The sequence below is a fragment of the Dromaius novaehollandiae genome, chromosome 17 (genome assembly GCF_036370855.1).
Source record: "Dromaius novaehollandiae isolate bDroNov1 chromosome 17, bDroNov1.hap1, whole genome shotgun sequence".
Taxonomy (NCBI): Eukaryota; Metazoa; Chordata; class Aves; order Casuariiformes; family Dromaiidae; genus Dromaius; species Dromaius novaehollandiae.
In genome coordinates this window covers 13,006,045-13,021,785 of record NC_088114.1, presented here as the reverse complement: position 1 = coordinate 13,021,785, position 15,741 = coordinate 13,006,045, and the positions used below count along the sequence as shown (strand labels likewise).

The 15,741-nt window shown below is 59.0% G+C and overlaps 1 protein-coding gene across 1 annotated transcript; it reads left to right on the top strand.

Annotated features, from left to right (window-relative positions):
• Positions 1-4,333: 4,333 nt before the first annotated feature.
• MLEC (malectin) lies at positions 4,334-15,741 on the top strand. The gene is made up of 5 exons (XM_064522264.1): positions 4,334-4,628; positions 7,368-7,546; positions 8,955-9,131; positions 9,293-9,350; positions 10,512-15,741. The coding sequence occupies exons 1-5, from the start codon at positions 4,409-4,411 to the stop codon at positions 10,739-10,741; spliced, it is 864 nt and encodes a 287-aa protein (XP_064378334.1). The 5' UTR covers positions 4,334-4,408; the 3' UTR covers positions 10,742-15,741.

The window sequence follows — 15,741 nt, the reverse complement described above, 5'->3', positions numbered from 1 at the left end:
CCTGCGGACCACGAGCCACATGGACCTAACGGGCCACGAGCCCTGGTTCCTCTGTCGCATCCCTCCCGCTTCCCGTTCCCTCTCGAATTCCCGGGTTCCAGACACCTGCCTGTCCCAAAGGAGGATTTTCTCCTCTGCTTTCCCGTTGCTGTGCCAACCAGCATAGCTGCAGCAGTGACTGCAGTCCCGGCGATGGAAACCTGTGTCTCCCCAGGTGTGCGTGTGTAACGGTGCTTGCACAGGCGCGTGCGCTGGGAGAGGCTTGTGCGTGCGCGTGCATAAACGCGGGGACTGCAGGTAGGTACCTGGGAGTGGAGGAGTGAAGTTTATTTGCGAGTCAGTGTGCGCAAACTCTGTGTATGTATGTAGCCGGTCTCGTCTTAGAAATGTGGATGTGAGCACAGAAACTGGAAAACGGGTATTTACAGAGCTGCCTGTTTGCTCGTACAGCAGCTGTATAGTGGTGAGGAAAAGCGGGTGATAAACCGAGCAGAGTCCAGAGTCCTGGGAGGTGATATGTGTACTTAGGCTGGTGCTAGGGACGGAGCGGCACCTGCCCAAGCTGCGTCTGCAGCAGGGAGCGTTTGCACGCAAATGACCTTCGCTTGCCACGGAGCCGGCTGAGGCAGAAGCCCGCGTGTGCCGAGGCCCGCGTGTGCCGAGGCCTGCGTGTGCCGAGGCCCGCGTGTGCCGAGGCGCGTGCCCCACGCTGGTGCGCACAAGCCTGCCAGCCGGCCAGAGGGGACAGGCGCCGTGCCTGCCTCTGCCTGCTTGCTCCCCGTCCTGCACCGAGCAGCCGCGTCCTCCGGCAGCAGATGGCTGGACGTTGTCCTCGTGCTCATCAGAGGTGCAGAGAGCGGGACTGCCTAGCTACCGCCGCTCTCGCCGAGGCGGGTCGGGGAGCGTGCGCCGCGGCAGCGCTGGGTTAATCTCCCCAGCAAACGCGGGGGACGTTGGTGCTAGGGGACGGGTGGCGCAGGACACCTCTGTGTCCTCGCAGAAGGTCCCGGAGCCACAGCTGCTCCTGAGCAGCGCTGGGCAGCTGCCAGATAACCTGTGGCTCCTTCCTGCCAGGCCAGGCCACGACAGAGCGACCGGCTCAGGCAGGGCAGGTCTCCAAGCGTTAATTTTTTTGCTTCCAGCAGAAGCTCTTTTCCTGCAAGTCTGGTTTTATCTGCATAACACAAACCCAAATAATCCCAGGGAGTTTTGCTATTTTCTTGCGCAGACAGGGCCAGAGATTAAAGCTCCAGTCTAATAATCCAATTCCAGAGCTAATCCCTTTGCTCTCCTCTCCGAACCAGCAGCCGGAGGTTCCCGCACAGCGAGGCAGCGCTCCCGAGCCTCACAGCCCCAGCGGGTCGGGATCAGCCCTGGCAGCGGGCTGCCCCTCGCCGACCGTCTCTGCCGTAGCCGCCAAGGCCTGCTTCTGCCCCACACCTCTCCACTGCTCTTTTTGGATAACCCGAATCCGGACCCCTTTTCCCGGCCAGAGATGGCTAACACTCCAAACGCCGTGCCCCGCGCCGCGGGGGGATGAGCCGGGTTGTAGACGGGGCAGGACTGAGTCACGAGTGAGAGTCATTTCAGCGCAGCTGCCGGGGCCAGCGAGAGATCAAGGGATTCGAAGACAATGCTGAGCCTTTCTCTCGCAGGTGAAAGGCTCAGTGATCCCTTCGCGCTCCCTGCTGCTCAGTTAATCCCTCTCGCTTCATGCCAGGCTGCTAGCTACTGGAAAACGATCAGCCAGGCTGGTTATCTGACGATGCGCTGGCTGGAGAGGCCGGAGCATCGCAACACGGCGCCGTGCTGGCTAAAAACGCCGATTCCCAGGGCTGAGGGGAGCAGAGGGTTTACAGGGAGCCGCTGCTTTTTCATGGCGAGTCGCACGGGACCCCCAGGACCCCTCAGCAGTGGGAGAGGGTATTAAAGAAGTCCCTTATTTTAAGGGATGCGTGGCAAATCCTTCCTGCCCTCGCGCCTTTCCTGTCCCGGCAGCACTGGAGACAACCTGAAGCCCCTTGTGCAGAGCGATGGGGGCTTCACAGCCTCCGCGGGGCTCAGGGCTGGCATCCCGGGGGCTGAACCCACCGGCCTCCCTGCTCGCAGCCTCCGCCCCGGCCAGCTCCCTCGCTGGCCCAACCGGCTGGTGAGTCGCACCGTCCCCTCCCGAAGTACTGCCTCATGGCAGTGACTCGGTGACACACGAAGCGTTCAAGTGCTTGGAGGTCGCACTCCTGACCCAGGCGCATCACAGTTTAAACGGAGAGAACGTGAGAGATTAGGGAGGATCGGCTGGCATCAGGATAAGTGAGCCCTAAGGAGGCCTCCCTCAACCCGGCCAGCGCTGCTGTGGCCACGGCTGCTCCTTTGCTGCCTGAACCTGGGGGAGGTTCCCACCAGGTGACGAATGCCGCAGGGATGTTGGAGACCAGGCTGGATTCAGGCAGATGTTGTGGGGGATGCTACGCTGAGACGATCTGCCGGTAAACAGCCACGGGGTGGCTTAATCCGGAGAGGTGCTGAGGGCACACATTTGCCACTGACTTCCCTGGATGCCCATGCAGTTTCCCGAGCCACCCTCTGCCCCTTGCAGTTTCGGGAGCCCCTGCTTGGCAGCAGTGCTGGCACAGGCACATGGCGGTGCCACGTCTGCGTGGGCCGAGGCTGTGCCACAAGCCGCAGCGTGACAGCAGCGCGTGACAGCCCTGGGGCCTGCTCTGACTGGGCAGAGCGGCAGGAAAACGCCCCGAGAGTCACTGCAGCCTCCCCCGGTTCCCTCAGAGCTTTGACCCAACACGTTTCTCTTGCTGCTCTTGATTAGTCCTAACTGACGCAGGCAGCTGGCCGTCCCCTCCGCAGCTCCCTAGCGTCTTCTCCTCCTGGGGACACAGAGCAGGTGAGCGCAAGGCAAAGGCTCAAATAAAAAAAAGGTCATTGCAACTTAGGCACAGTGACTGCTAGTGCACGTAGTGACAGAAATGCAGGTGCATGGCTCCGCCGGAGCCTGAAGCTTTGAGGGAGGCTTAAAACAGAGAGAAGGGCAAATGCTGAGGCAAACACTACCGCACTTGCTCCCCGCCACCCCACAGCCTGGGGAGCTTGTTTCACCCCTCTCCACCGGCGATGTCTCACTCCAGCCCCCCGAGACCTGCCACCGGCCTCTGGAAACGAGCGGGACCGTGCGTGTCCCTCGCACGCACAAAATGCAGCACGGGGAGGAAAATCACGGGCAGCGTATTTAACCACCTCCGAACCAGCCCACTTCCCAACCTCCTGTACCGGCGGCTCCGCTTTCCAGCGCGTTACCCGAGCGGCAGCAGGTCACCCCAGCCCTGTCGCCGCCAAGCGACAGCGGCGTCGCCTCTCCGCACTGCCCGCCCGCGGGCAGCCCCGCGCTCGCCTCCTGCTCCCCCCGCCGGGCCCTGCCGACGCTCGCCGGCCCCGGGGAGGCGCCCGCGGGGCTCGGGGCGAGCCCGCAGCTGCCCCCTCCCTCCCAGCCCCGGGCAGCGCCAACGGGGAAACTGCCGCGAGCGTCTCCCGCCCCGGGCACGGACAGCAGTGAGGCGGAACAAGGACACAACGAGACCCCGGGCGGCTGCGACGCGCCCGAAGCACCTTTATTCCCCCACTCCCGGCTCCACCGCACGCTGCTCTCCCCAAGCGCCCGGTAACGGGCCGTGTCTGCGAGCCGGAACGGGCCCGGCCACGGCAGGAGGCGCCGGGAGGGCGCTCTCTGCCCGGCGCGGGGCCCCCGGGGCCGCGGGCGCGACCGACATCTTCCCGCGCCTCCCCGCGCCGCGCCGCCCGTTGCCCCGGCAACCCGCCGGCCTCCCCGCTTCCCGTCGCCGTCCCACAGTGCTCTGCGCGGCGGCCGCGCTGGAGCTCGCTGATTGGCCGGGGCGCCCTGCCCTCCCCGCCCTCCCTCCCTCCCTCCCTGCGGGCGCCGGCGCTGAGGGCAGCGTGGCGGGGCTCCGCGCCCCTCGCTCCGCAGCCGCCGCCGGGAAGCCTCAGCTCTCCCCGCCGCCGCCGCCTCCTGCGAGGCCGGCACGGCCCTCGTTCCCGTCCGCGAGCGGCGGCGCCGGAGCCGGCGGGGGGCGGCTGTCGGGGGAACGGCTGCTGCTCGGGGCCGCGGGGCTCCCCTCCCCCCGCCGTGGTACACGCCTCCCGCCGCAGCGCGCCTCCCCCCCCAACCGCCCAACCAAGCCTGCTGCCGCGCTCCCCATTGGCCGGCGCCTCATGAATATGCAGAGAGCGGCGCGCGGCCGCCCAATGGGAGGCGGGCGGAGAGCTGGTATTCCCGCTGGGGCGCGCGGGCCGGCCGGCGCTTGCCCCGCCCCCGGCAGCAGGGTAGGCGGCGCCCTGGCGGCGGCAGGAAGGGGCGGGCGCGCAGGGCCGGGAGCCCGACATGGTGGGCGCCGGGGCGCGGGGGGCGCCGGCCGCGCCGCTGCCGCCGCCGTTGCTGCTGCCGCCGCTGCTGCTGCTGGCGGCGGCCCTGCTGCGGGGCGCGGCGGCGGGAGGCCTCGCCGACAGCGTCGTCTGGGCCGTCAACGCGGGCGGCGATGCCCATGTGGACGTGAACGGCATCCACTTCCGCAAGGACCCGCTCGAGGGCCGCGTGGGCCGAGGTGAGGCGGCCGCCGCGCACCGGCACCGCCACCCGCACCGCCACCGCCGCCGGGGGGACGGGGCGGCCGCTGCCCCGGGCCGGGCCCTGCTCTGCCCCCGCGCGCTGCCCCGCCGGCGTCTCCCCCGGGCCCGGGGCCGGGGCCGGCGCGGGCGGCCTTCCCTCGGGGCCGCCGGGCCCGCGGCTGCGCCGGGGCGTCTCATTCTCCTGTCCGGTGAAAGGCCCCGGTTTCCCCGGGAGGAGCTGCCTGCCCGCCGCCCGGCCTGCAGCGCTCGCCGCCGAGGGCGAAGGCGCCCCGCTGGCCTCCCGCTCGCCCCGGCCCGGCCTCCCCGCAGGCCGCTCGCCCCGGCGGGCCCCGCGCAGCCGCCGAGCTCCCGGGCCGGGGCAGCGGCAGAGGCAGAGGGGTCGCTGCCGGATCGGTGACAACTCGGGCCTGCCAGCACGGCCCGATGGGGAGCTAGCGCGGGGCTCGCACTGGGGCTGCCGTCTCCCGCTCCCCCAGCCCGCCGAGGGCGCACGGCGCTCACCCCGCTCTGACAGCCGGCGCGAGAGCTTGGGTGGTTCACAAGCGTGTTGAGAAGTTCCCCGTGCCGAGCTGCTTCCGCCGTGGGTTACGGAGCAGCGCGGAGAAGACGACCCCTGCGCTGGCTCCCGAGTCGCACTGCCCGTGTTCCCGCACGGGACGTCGAGGACCACTGCGTGCAGGGCTGCCGAGCTCACCCCGCGGGAGCCCTCTGGGCATGGCCGAGGTGCCTCCCTTCGCAGGGCTCTTCGTGTGCGACTGGGCGGAGAACGCCCTCGTGGCCTTGAACAAATCCTTTTTGAGCTGAGGAGAAAAAAGGACCCTTTGGAAGCGCGCTGTGCCACAAGCGGGCTGTTACAATAACCCTGCTTCGACCGATGGTGCCAGGCACAGCAGAGGAGACTTTACCCCGTGGAGCTCTCAGCTGCTTTGCCCTCAAAGGCTTTTTATGGCACCATCATTCTGGTTTGCTTTCGGCGGCTCTCTGTGTAGATAGACGTGTAATGGCCACGGCAGAAACGTGTGCCTGACTGGGAGGAAAAGGCCTCGGATGGCACTTCTGGGCTGGGCTGCCTCTGGCAAGTTAAAACTTTTTCTCAAGCCTCAGCCCAGATGATGTGTCCCGAGGGACAAAACGTACCAATGGCAATTACAGAATAGCCAGGTGCCAAGCGCAATATTTGAGTTGCTGCCGAGATGTGCTGCTTGTGTCTCGGTGAGCCACCTCTCAGCACATCGGACACGCTGTGAAATCAAGCTTGCTTCCGCCGCTGTGTCAACAGAGCTGTGATACACGGGCGGCGAGTCTCTCTCTGGTTGCTGTCTTGGGTACTGCTAGACTTTCTTTATATGCAGGCTTTCCTCTGAACAGGAGCTGACTTTTGTGGAGTCCTTGGTTTGCCCTCAGTGTAATCTGTAGCTGGCCAGAAATGTGTGTTTGGGGTGGGAGTGAGAGGACAGGTTAAGATTTTCACCCTCCGTGTTTTTGGTGATTAGGCTCTGCAGCCTTTGCACCCTGGTTAGACTGGTGAAGAGAAGCCGGGTGTAAGATTGCCTGAGTAGCTGTGTGTGTAACAGGAAACTAAGAACTGGCATTAATTTCCTCTGGCTCGTTTGCATTGGCTCTCTCTTTGGCAATACGTGCTGGGATAGTAGCTCTCGCTTGCTTTGTCTTGGCCAGTGCAGTGTCTGTTCCCATGGAAATGGGATTGGAAATGGCAAGTGTCAGCAGAGAACTTAAAGTTTGGATCCACTTCTGCTGCCTGAAGTGCCGGTGTGCAGACGCTGTCTGCAGTCTCCCCCGCTGCCCTGCCCTGGTGGGGCATCGCTCGATTCTGAGCTCTGGAGGCGTGCGTTGGTCTGTGTGTGTGCAGTCACCCTCACCGTGCAAAATACCGACTCAGGCTAAGGTGTTTGGAGAGCTGCTGTCGCTTGCTATTTCACCTCTGAACTAGGAGAGGCAAATTCTGTGACTGGTTGTTTTCTCAGGTGTTGGCCTGTTTGGGAATGTTTCCTGGGTCCTCCTCGGTGGGCTGCTCAGAAGTGCCCTTCCCAGCTGGGGGGCTGTGATGTTCAGGCTGCGAAGCCCTTGTGTGTGCATCCTTCTTGCTTCCTTCTTCCTATCTTCAAGCTGATGGGTATCGTGTGGCTGTGATGAGAAGACAGGGTTTTGTAAGATGTGTCTAATGCTCGTTGCCCTTCTGCCATCCCCCAGGTTTTGGCTCGAAGAGGGCGAGTGTCTAAAGCCTGATGCCATCGACTTCTAATCCAAATTTGTAGCACGGATGAGATGAGCCAGTCCTGAACTTACAGCGTTTTGTTTATGTAGTGCACAGTTTGTAACTTGGAAATGTTGTAAAAATATTCTAGGTGCTTTCCTCTTTGAAGCAGGATTTTATGGCCACGTCCTTTGGCTCTGTGCCCTGTCTGTGAAACAAGATCTTCCTTTTGAAATGGTGTGCGTGGGTTTACTGTCTCTCAGGCTGCAGCAGGTCCAGACGTGCTTCTCCACAGGACCCATGTGCTGGGGTCTCAGTTGCCTCTGTTCTTGCTCCAGTTGTGCGTCCTCCTGGTCAGAGCATGGAGTGGGGACAGGTCTGACTAGGGCAGCAGGTGCTGTGGTCACCTAGGGAGTTAAGCACTTAAGAGTATAGAAAATGTCTCTTCCATGTGCCTCAAATTAACCTTTCCTCTCCCTGTTTTGTGGTTGAAATTCAGCTTCTGACTACGGCATGAAGCTGCCGATCTTGCGGTCCAACGCCGAAGACCAGATTCTGTACCAGACCGAGCGTTACAACGAGGAGACCTTTGGCTACGAAGTTCCCATCAAAGAGGAGGGTGACTATGTGCTGGTCTTGAAGTTTGCCGAGGTGTATTTTGCACAGTCTCAGCAGAAGGTAAGCAGCAGCTCCGTGCCGCTGAGACCTGCCGTTCCCTCTAACGTGAGTTCCTGGCTAAGACTGGGCATGTTTGGGTTGCTTCTGCTGCCTTGCACGCTGCGGTTTGTCCTGTGTGCCGGCGAAAGGGGTGAAGTAAGGTAGGAAAGATTAACGTCATCCCTAGAGCTTTCTCAGGAGGGTGCTCTGAAACAGAGTTCTCATTCCCGTTCCATGTACACGTTTGCCCTGGAGACCTGCACTGCAAAGGAGTGCTCTCAAGCAAATGCATGCAACCAAACATAAGCAAGGCCAGAGTTTTATGATCTGTTTAAGTTGTGCTGTCTTTGAGAAGAAGTGGTTTTGCATTTTTTCCCCTCTGCTTGTTCCTTCCTCTGCCACGTCCCTGTGGTAGAGGGAAGTGCTGGACAGTTGGAATTGGGGAAGTGATCTGGGTTAAATAATTTACTCAAATCAACTTTAAAAAAATGTGGTAAAGCTCTGTGCTGGTTCAAACTGACCTTGAGAGTACAGAGTTAAATTCAACCCTCATTAGAGCACTTTGGAGGTAAATGATCCTTGTCCACCTTTGAAATCCCTGTGCAGAGGCAGAAGCACAAACAACTCAAAGCCCTGTGATAAATTGAGAGAAGTGGTGTGTGTCTTAATCTGGCTCTCTCCCCACTCGACGGGCTGCTTTGAGCCCTGTTCTTTAAGCGCTGTTCTGCCTTCTGCCAGAGGAGCGCTTCAGGGAGCGGAACTGGTGGGGCTGGCTTACCGAACGGTTGCAAAAAGCAGTCTCAGATTAAACCGAAGGGATGAGGCACCTTTGCCACCTCTTTCTTCATGTGGTTCTGCTGGGATTTCCCAGGTGCTGAGCGCAGCCTGAGTCACTGCAGCCCTGGGGAGGACTTTCGCTCACAATTCACATATGTGGTTAGCAGCTCAGCATTTTACTTCCTTCAAACCCCACATCCTGCCAGTGGCTTCACCAGGTTGTTTCCTGTTCTGTGCTCTGTTGCAGGCTGCTCGTTGAAAACGGCCTAATTCCCTAGGTGAGGTGTTCCGCAGCCACCCAGGGTGGTGGGAGCTGGTACCCAGCCAGTAGGTAGAAAGCTGAGAAAGAAAAGTATGAATTAGCCAGAACAAAACCCTGCTGCCCTCAGTCCTGAACAGTAGAAGTGGGGATTATGTTAAAGGTAGGAGGTAGATTTCAGGGTGCTTGAAAGCAGTGTTAATGCTTTAGTGTCTTTAGCTGGATGCTCTTGGCCTCTGAATCCTTCTCAAGAGTGGAGGATGTGTGGTGGGACATGCAATACCTTCTCGTCCTGGGTGCCTGACGAGCACCGACCTTTCCTGTTCTGTTCCCCTTTCAACAGTCGCGTGCCTGAATCTGTTCTGACGCTCTGTCATTTCTTCCACCCTGAAGGTATTTGACGTGCGCTTGAATGGCCACGTAGTGGTGAAGGACTTGGACATTTTTGACAGAGTTGGACACAGCACAGCTCATGATGAGATCATTCCCATGAGTATCAAAAAGGGGAAACTGAGTGTCCAGGGAGAGGTTTCCACATTCACGGGGAAGCTCCACATTGAGTTTGTAAAGGTAACAAGCCCTTGCTGGACAGAGCCCTGGTTTTTCTCTTTGCCCTTCCCCTCCAGCTGTGAGGTGCAGCTGTGCCCAGGGGGGAGGAGAGGTGATGGTAGGTGGGGAGGGTATTTGTTACCTCACGCTGCAGCGCTGACCCCCTTCTTCCCTTTCTCTAGGGCTACTATGACAATCCGAAAATCTGTGCCCTATACATCCTGCAAGGAACAGTGGAAGGTGAGCACGGTTTTTGAGCCAGACGGCTCCTTCCCCTTGGAGAGCAGCCTGTCGCTTCTCAGACCATGAGATCATAGTTCTTGCTGACCCACCTCTGCCAAAACTGTTTCTCTCTCGGCAAGTCCCCCGCAGGAAGCAGTTACAGACTGATAGCTGTGTAGTGTCTTCCCACTCCTCTAAGGGTGCAGAGCTGCCTCATTTTGGAATAAGCGTGGATTTGGTTCACGGCTTCCTGCATATGGGGTAGAAGAGACAGGAACACGCCTGTCAGCTTTAGCTATATATAGCTACAGGTAAATTCCCTCTGGCTAATGGATGTTGGCAGCAGCCCTGCAGACAAGCAATTTATGGAGATGTTTTAGCTAGTAGCGTGGTGTTTCTTACCTGGAGCTTTGTCTTGCCTCTTTAGCTCTGAGGACAAGGCAGTGGGTTTTGTTTTCCTCTCCCCTGACATCCATTCCTGTGAATAGCCATGGATGTGCTCTGGGGGATACTAGCAGTCCTTGCTCTTCCCTCACCCTCTGTGCAAATCTCTGCTGAAGTTGAAGCCCCTCTAACTCCAGAAGCAGGGAGGTTTAGGGTCCCTCTCTGACCAAAGGGTCAGTTTGCTTTTGTAGTGGTCAGGGGTTGCCACATGCTGCTGGAGATCCAGCCCGTGGCCTAGTGGAGGGTGGTAGCTTGCCGTGTGGGGATCTGCACTTCAGGCTCCAGGCCTGGGTTTGGGTGAGGCTGGAGCATGTCCCTGGTGGATCTGAGGTTGAGGGGTGCGGTGTGAGGCAGGAGCATCTGCTGGAATGGCTGTTTGTGCTCTTGACCATCTCCCTGAGCACCTGGGATGTTTGCACATGCTGCAGGTGGCCTTTTGTGCTGTAACCTCTCCTGCGTGCGAGGTGGGTAGGGCGGAGGGCAGGGATGTCCTTTCTCTTGGGTCTCTGAAGACCCAGTGGTCTTCATATGCTCGTGCATCACGGAGGAAAGTGGCTTGAACCTCTGTGAGGGAGGATGCTCCTACTTCCTGGGGTTCTCTGGAGGTGGTGGCAAAGCGGTGCCGGGTGCACTGTTCCCGGTGTGCCCGGTGGGTTGGGGAGAGGGGAGGGAAGCGTCTTGGGTCGTTTCTGGGTTATATTCTGCCTCCTCACGACCTTTTGTCTTGTCCAACAGATGTTCCGAAGCTGCAGCCTCACCCTGGTCTGGAGAAAAAAGAGGAAGAAGATGATGAAGATGAATATGATGATGGCTCCAGTGTTAAAAAACAGGCAAATAAGAACCGGGTTCAGTCAGGCCCACGCACACCAAACCCCTATGCCTCAGACAACAGCAGCCTCATGTTCCCTATATTGGTGGCCTTTGGTGTCTTCATTCCTACCCTCTTCTGCCTCTGCCGGTTGTGAGAGCAAGCCCCACCGAGCATCAGCAGCGGGGCTGGGAGGGAAGGAGTTGGACCAAACACGGTTGCTTTCAATTTCTCCATGTTCATAATTTAAGGAAGAGAAGAAAAAAAAAAAGTGATTTACTTGGAATGAATAGCAGATCCAGGTAAGAGGGAGCTTACCTTCCCCCTGCCAGCAAGCAGTGAGGCCCTCGCCTTCCCCTTCGCACCACGTGCAGCCTCCAGTCCTCCCTGGAGCATTCGAGAGTAAACTGAATCCTGGCTGTCTGTGAATTGGGCTGTTGGAAGCTGATGCTAGCAGTCCCGGGCCATGTCCCACACTGAGAGAAAGCCATGTGCTGCAAGATCTCTGCCTTTGCTGGGTGAAGTAAGGTTCCTAAGCAGGGAAGCAGCCCTTAAAACCAGGCCCGGGTACACATCTTGTCCAGGAGTGGGGAAATGTTGTGGTGCCATGAAGGGACTAACGACTGTGAAGGACAGAGGTTGGCTCTTCAACATCTCCCTGAGTGTTTGCAACACGATGTACGGTACTCGCCTGCATAAAGATACCAAGACTCCAACTTGCTGCTCAGCCTCTGCGGAGAAGTTCCCCTCCTAAGAGTGCAAGCTGCGCCAGGAGCAGAGGGATTTATCTGGCCTGATTTGCTGCACCAGTTGGGAGAGACTTTCCTAGTCTGACAATTGTAACGGTTGATCCATTGCAGAGGGACTCTGCTGTAGCCTGCAAGAGGCTGGTGTTCTGTTAGCGTCTGTTCAGGATGCACTTATTTTCTGTACTGATTATGGCTTTTGTTCCCTTTAATCTTTTTCTTTTCAAAGGTTGATTTTAAGCTCAGTTCCTTGTCTTGCCCTTTCTAGCAAATGACCTCTCCTTTGGGAGAAGCTGAGCCTAGATGACCTAGAAAGGAAGTTCTGGTCTTATTCCTCGAGCTTGCTAGCAGTTTGGCCCCTCCATGTCTGCGACCGACCTGTGCTGTAGGACAGAGTGGTGCCAGCCTGCGGCTGCTCCCCGTGAGCACTCGTGCCCTGTCGTACAGACCAGGCCTGCCTGCAGCAGTGGGAAATGCAGTGGAGGTGGTTAGTGTCTTCAGTCAGTATAGGCTTTTGCATATCAAGGCGCTGGGTGAAGGGGCAGATGTCCAACATTTCAGTACTAGAGAACAAGGTGGTTTGTTGCCCTCCAGAGATCTGGAAATGAACAGGATACTTGAGATGAGGCCCATCCGTTTCCCTGGTTGCCTGGTGACAGGCTGGTGAGCCAGGTCACCCGCGGTTCCCCAGGGATGTTTCTGCAAGAGGCTTCTGTTTCCACATGCAGAGCCTGTGCCTGCCTGACGGAGGCTGAGCAGCAGAACAAAAGCCCTCGCTGCGCCTGTCGATCTCGACCTGCAGGCCCTGGGAGCTGCCCTGCCGTCCCGCGGCCTTGGCCTCTGCCGGGTGGAGCACTTCCAGCTGGCAGGAGGGCGGGATGCTCTCCAGGGATGCTCTTTGGGCGCAAAAGGCATCTGGCCTGGTTAGTGGGGGTGCTGCTCGCTGCGGCTGGCTGGGTCAGCTTCGATCCTGATGAGCCAGGCCTAGGCGCAGAGCTCGCTTTAGCTTGTGTTACCTTCTTTTCATAAATACTCTCTTCACCTGGCACAGCAGCACTGAGCAGTGTCCTCCTTGCTTCTGCTGCTCCTCCTTGGACCTGAGTTTTCCTTGTGGTGGTTCTTGGGTGGCTTGGTCCTTAGCCTCTCCTCAAGCTGAGAAGGGCCAGCAGAATTTGAGGAGAAGCCTGTCTGCTCTGCCAGGCCGAGCAGCTGAAGCCGTCGCTTCCTCCTAACCCTTGAGGTGTGAGATGTTGTTGGCCTACGGGCTCCAGGACAGGAGCTTGGGGAGCTGTCACAGCACTGGTCCCTGTAGCAGCGCTGAACCTCAGCTTTCTGATTGCATACGTTGCTGCTTCGGGCCTGACCCTAATTCTGTGTCTGTGAGCTGAACAGCAAGTTGTAGGATCTTAATTAACTTATTCATTGCACATGTGGCAGAAGTGTGGCTGTGGTAACAGCCACAGTTCGGGAGAAGCAAGAGGGTGCCTGACCATACTGGAGGGAGAAGGCAGGCTTTCGAGAAGGGCAGATCTTAAGAGCAAACCTTAGGATGCAAAGGCAATACGCTTGAAGTTGTCTGCTTCATCTTCTAGCTCTGGTTAAAATCCTAGTACTCTGAAAACTCTTTAATGCAAGCTGTTTCTGTGGTGGCAGTGCCTGAGAAGGCTTCTCAGTGTTTGTTGGGTTGCTCCAACTGGCTCACAGAGATGTTCAGATCTTAATCGGTTTGGAGAAGCATGAACTGCCCTGATTTGTTAGGCAAAGAACCTGGCCTTGAAAGCAGGCTGCTCCATGCAGAGCTGTTCTCCTCCAGGCCTTCTAGCTTGTGCTTTCTTTGGGCATCCCTGAGGCAGAGACTCGCTCGCCTTTTGTGGCTCACTCACCGGTGATCTCTGTGCCCCGCATGGGAAAAGTGGCCTGTGCCGAGGCCTGCGCGAGCCGGAGACGGGTCTTCTAGGAGAGCTTATTTCTGCCTTCGCTGGCAGCCAGGATGCCGGTTCTGTGTCGTCGGGCTCCCTGAGGCAGAGCTGTGCAGGGCTCCAACTGCTGTGTTCCAGTTGCTCAGTTCGAATGAATTTGTTGCATTTGAATAAGAAGAAGGAGGAGGAATCTTCCAGCCTTGATGGCTTCAGCCTAGTAGTTTTGGCTCGGGTTTATCCGTCTTTGTCACTAATGCAAAGCTGGCATTAGCTCTTTAGGTGACTGGGGTTTGCGGACCCTGTTACGGTGCTGTGAGCAGTTTTCTTTGGTCCGTCTCCCCGTCAGGTTTGACTCAGATGAAGCAGTGGGGGAACACAGGAGGATGGTGGAGACAGCGGGTCAGCCCCTCCGTGGGGATGGCGTACGTGCTCGGTCGGCTCGCCTTTGTCACCTCCGGCACCCGCGCGCCGGTCGAGTGGGCGTTCTGCGCTGCCCGGCCCCAGCGAGGGAGAGGAGCGCGAGTCGGCTGCGCCCTTCCACCCTGGGGGCACGAGGGAGTGGCCAGGAGGGTGTTCAGCTGCGCCCAGGTGAGAACAAGGCCGCTTTGCTGCGTGGTTGCATGGATAGGGGCAGACGGGGCAACCTTAACGGAGCTCCTCGCTGGGGGTGATGTTCTGGGCCTGGCTCGGGCCCTGGTGCCGTGGTGGCGATGCCTGTTTTCATCCTTCCTCCTCAGGCCCTCCATGCTGTCCCAGCTGGCGGTTGTCTCCTGCAGTGTGTGTCCTCGACTCTTGTACCTTTAAGCCAGGCCTTCCGTTTTCCCTTCTGGGTGTGAGACTGGAACAACAGCTCTGGGCCTTTTGGGAATCCCAGGTGGCAATGAGCAGAAAGCCAAATAAATTCCCGTCTCTTTTTTTGGTGCCTTTATGTTGGGCTTTGAGTAAAAGTCCGTTTGAAGAAGCTGCTTTCTTGAGGGAGCTTCTGAGGTTTCCTTTCCCAGGGACAGGCCTTCCCTGCCCGTGGTCAGCGGGGACTGGCGCGCTCTCCCTCGCTGCCGGCTCCGGAGGTCCCAGCTGAAGCACAGAACCGCCTGTGACTGCCTTGGGCTCCAGCCCTGGAGGTCAGCGGAAGGAAAGAGTAGCAGGGGTAGCAGAACTGGAAGAGCTTCTTTAGGTCTGGTCTCCCCGGGATCTCCTGCGGGCAGGATGGAGGCCTTCCAGGCAGCCTGGTGCCTGCTCGTCTGCGCGCCGGAGCCGGGGGAGTCTCGGCTGCCTCCTGGGCAGCCGCGTGGTGCCTGGAGCGTCTGCGTGAGGAGCGTGTCTGGCCACGGGCCCTGCCCCCCCAACCCGGGGGTGTCCCCCGCTCTGGTGGGGTGGGAATGGGGAGCAGTGCCTTGTGCCTCAGCCTTCCCTCGAGTCGAAACGGGACGGCGACAGCCAGGGACGTGCGGCGATGGTGGAGTCTGGGCTGGACGGCCTTTGGTGGGAAGCAGGAGGAGGGGAGGACCCGCAGAGCAGCCTCAGCCCTCGATGCGAGACTGATCCGCGCAGACGTACTGGGTGTTTCAGGCTGCCGAAACGTGGGAGCGAGCTGTCTGCTCCCGGCGCTCGCCCGGCTGGGAGGGAAGGCTCCTCGCTGGGAACGCGGCCGAAACGGGAGCCGGTGCCGGGCTGACTGACCTGCCGCGGCCCCTCAGCAGGCGCCGAGGTCTAACGCGCTTCACGGATGCTCCTTGGGTCAGCCGGGATCCTGCGGGATTCGTCCCGGGAGCGGCTGCGGGGCAGGCGGGGGCGGGTCCATGTCTTCCGGGACTCTGGCTTGCTCAGAGTTTATTGCTGTATATTAAATACTATTTTTGGAGGTGGGGGGGAGGGGGAGGGCCGAGGCAGCGCTGTTGCCAGGCTGAGCGGTGGGACGCTATTGCAGGTTATCGATAGGTTTTGATTTATTTTTTCCAAAAAGTGCTTTATTGAGGAGAAAAAAGAAAAAAGTGCTTTCCTCCCTCCTAGAAACAGTGCTGGTGAGCAGAAACGTGAATGACCTCCTGCAGACACCGCAGGTCTCCGCTCCAGCGGCCGTGCGAGGGGGATCTCGAGGCCGCTCGCCCGGTGGGGGCCGGGGGCAGGCACGAAGTCCGGGTGCTCGTCTCCAGCACACGGGGTTTTGAAGGAGGATTTTTTTTTCTTGTTACTGTCCATTGCTTTGTGTTACGACAACTTGCAGTGACTTTTTATTTTCCAGTTTGTTTTGCATCGAGCTTGGGCCCCGGGTGAAAAGCACAGACGTCTGTTCCTGGTTGCATTGGCTTTGCGAAGACTCGTTTGGGGGGGAGAGACGGGTGTGGGGGTGGGTTATTTTATTTTTGGTACACGGTAGCGGTTTTATTTTGTGACTTCCCCCAGGATGTTGGGTTGAGGGCATGTTCTGAATCGACTGTCTGGCAGTTTTAGCCAGCAGTGCGTTCGAGGAAAATAAACGAGATTATATTGTC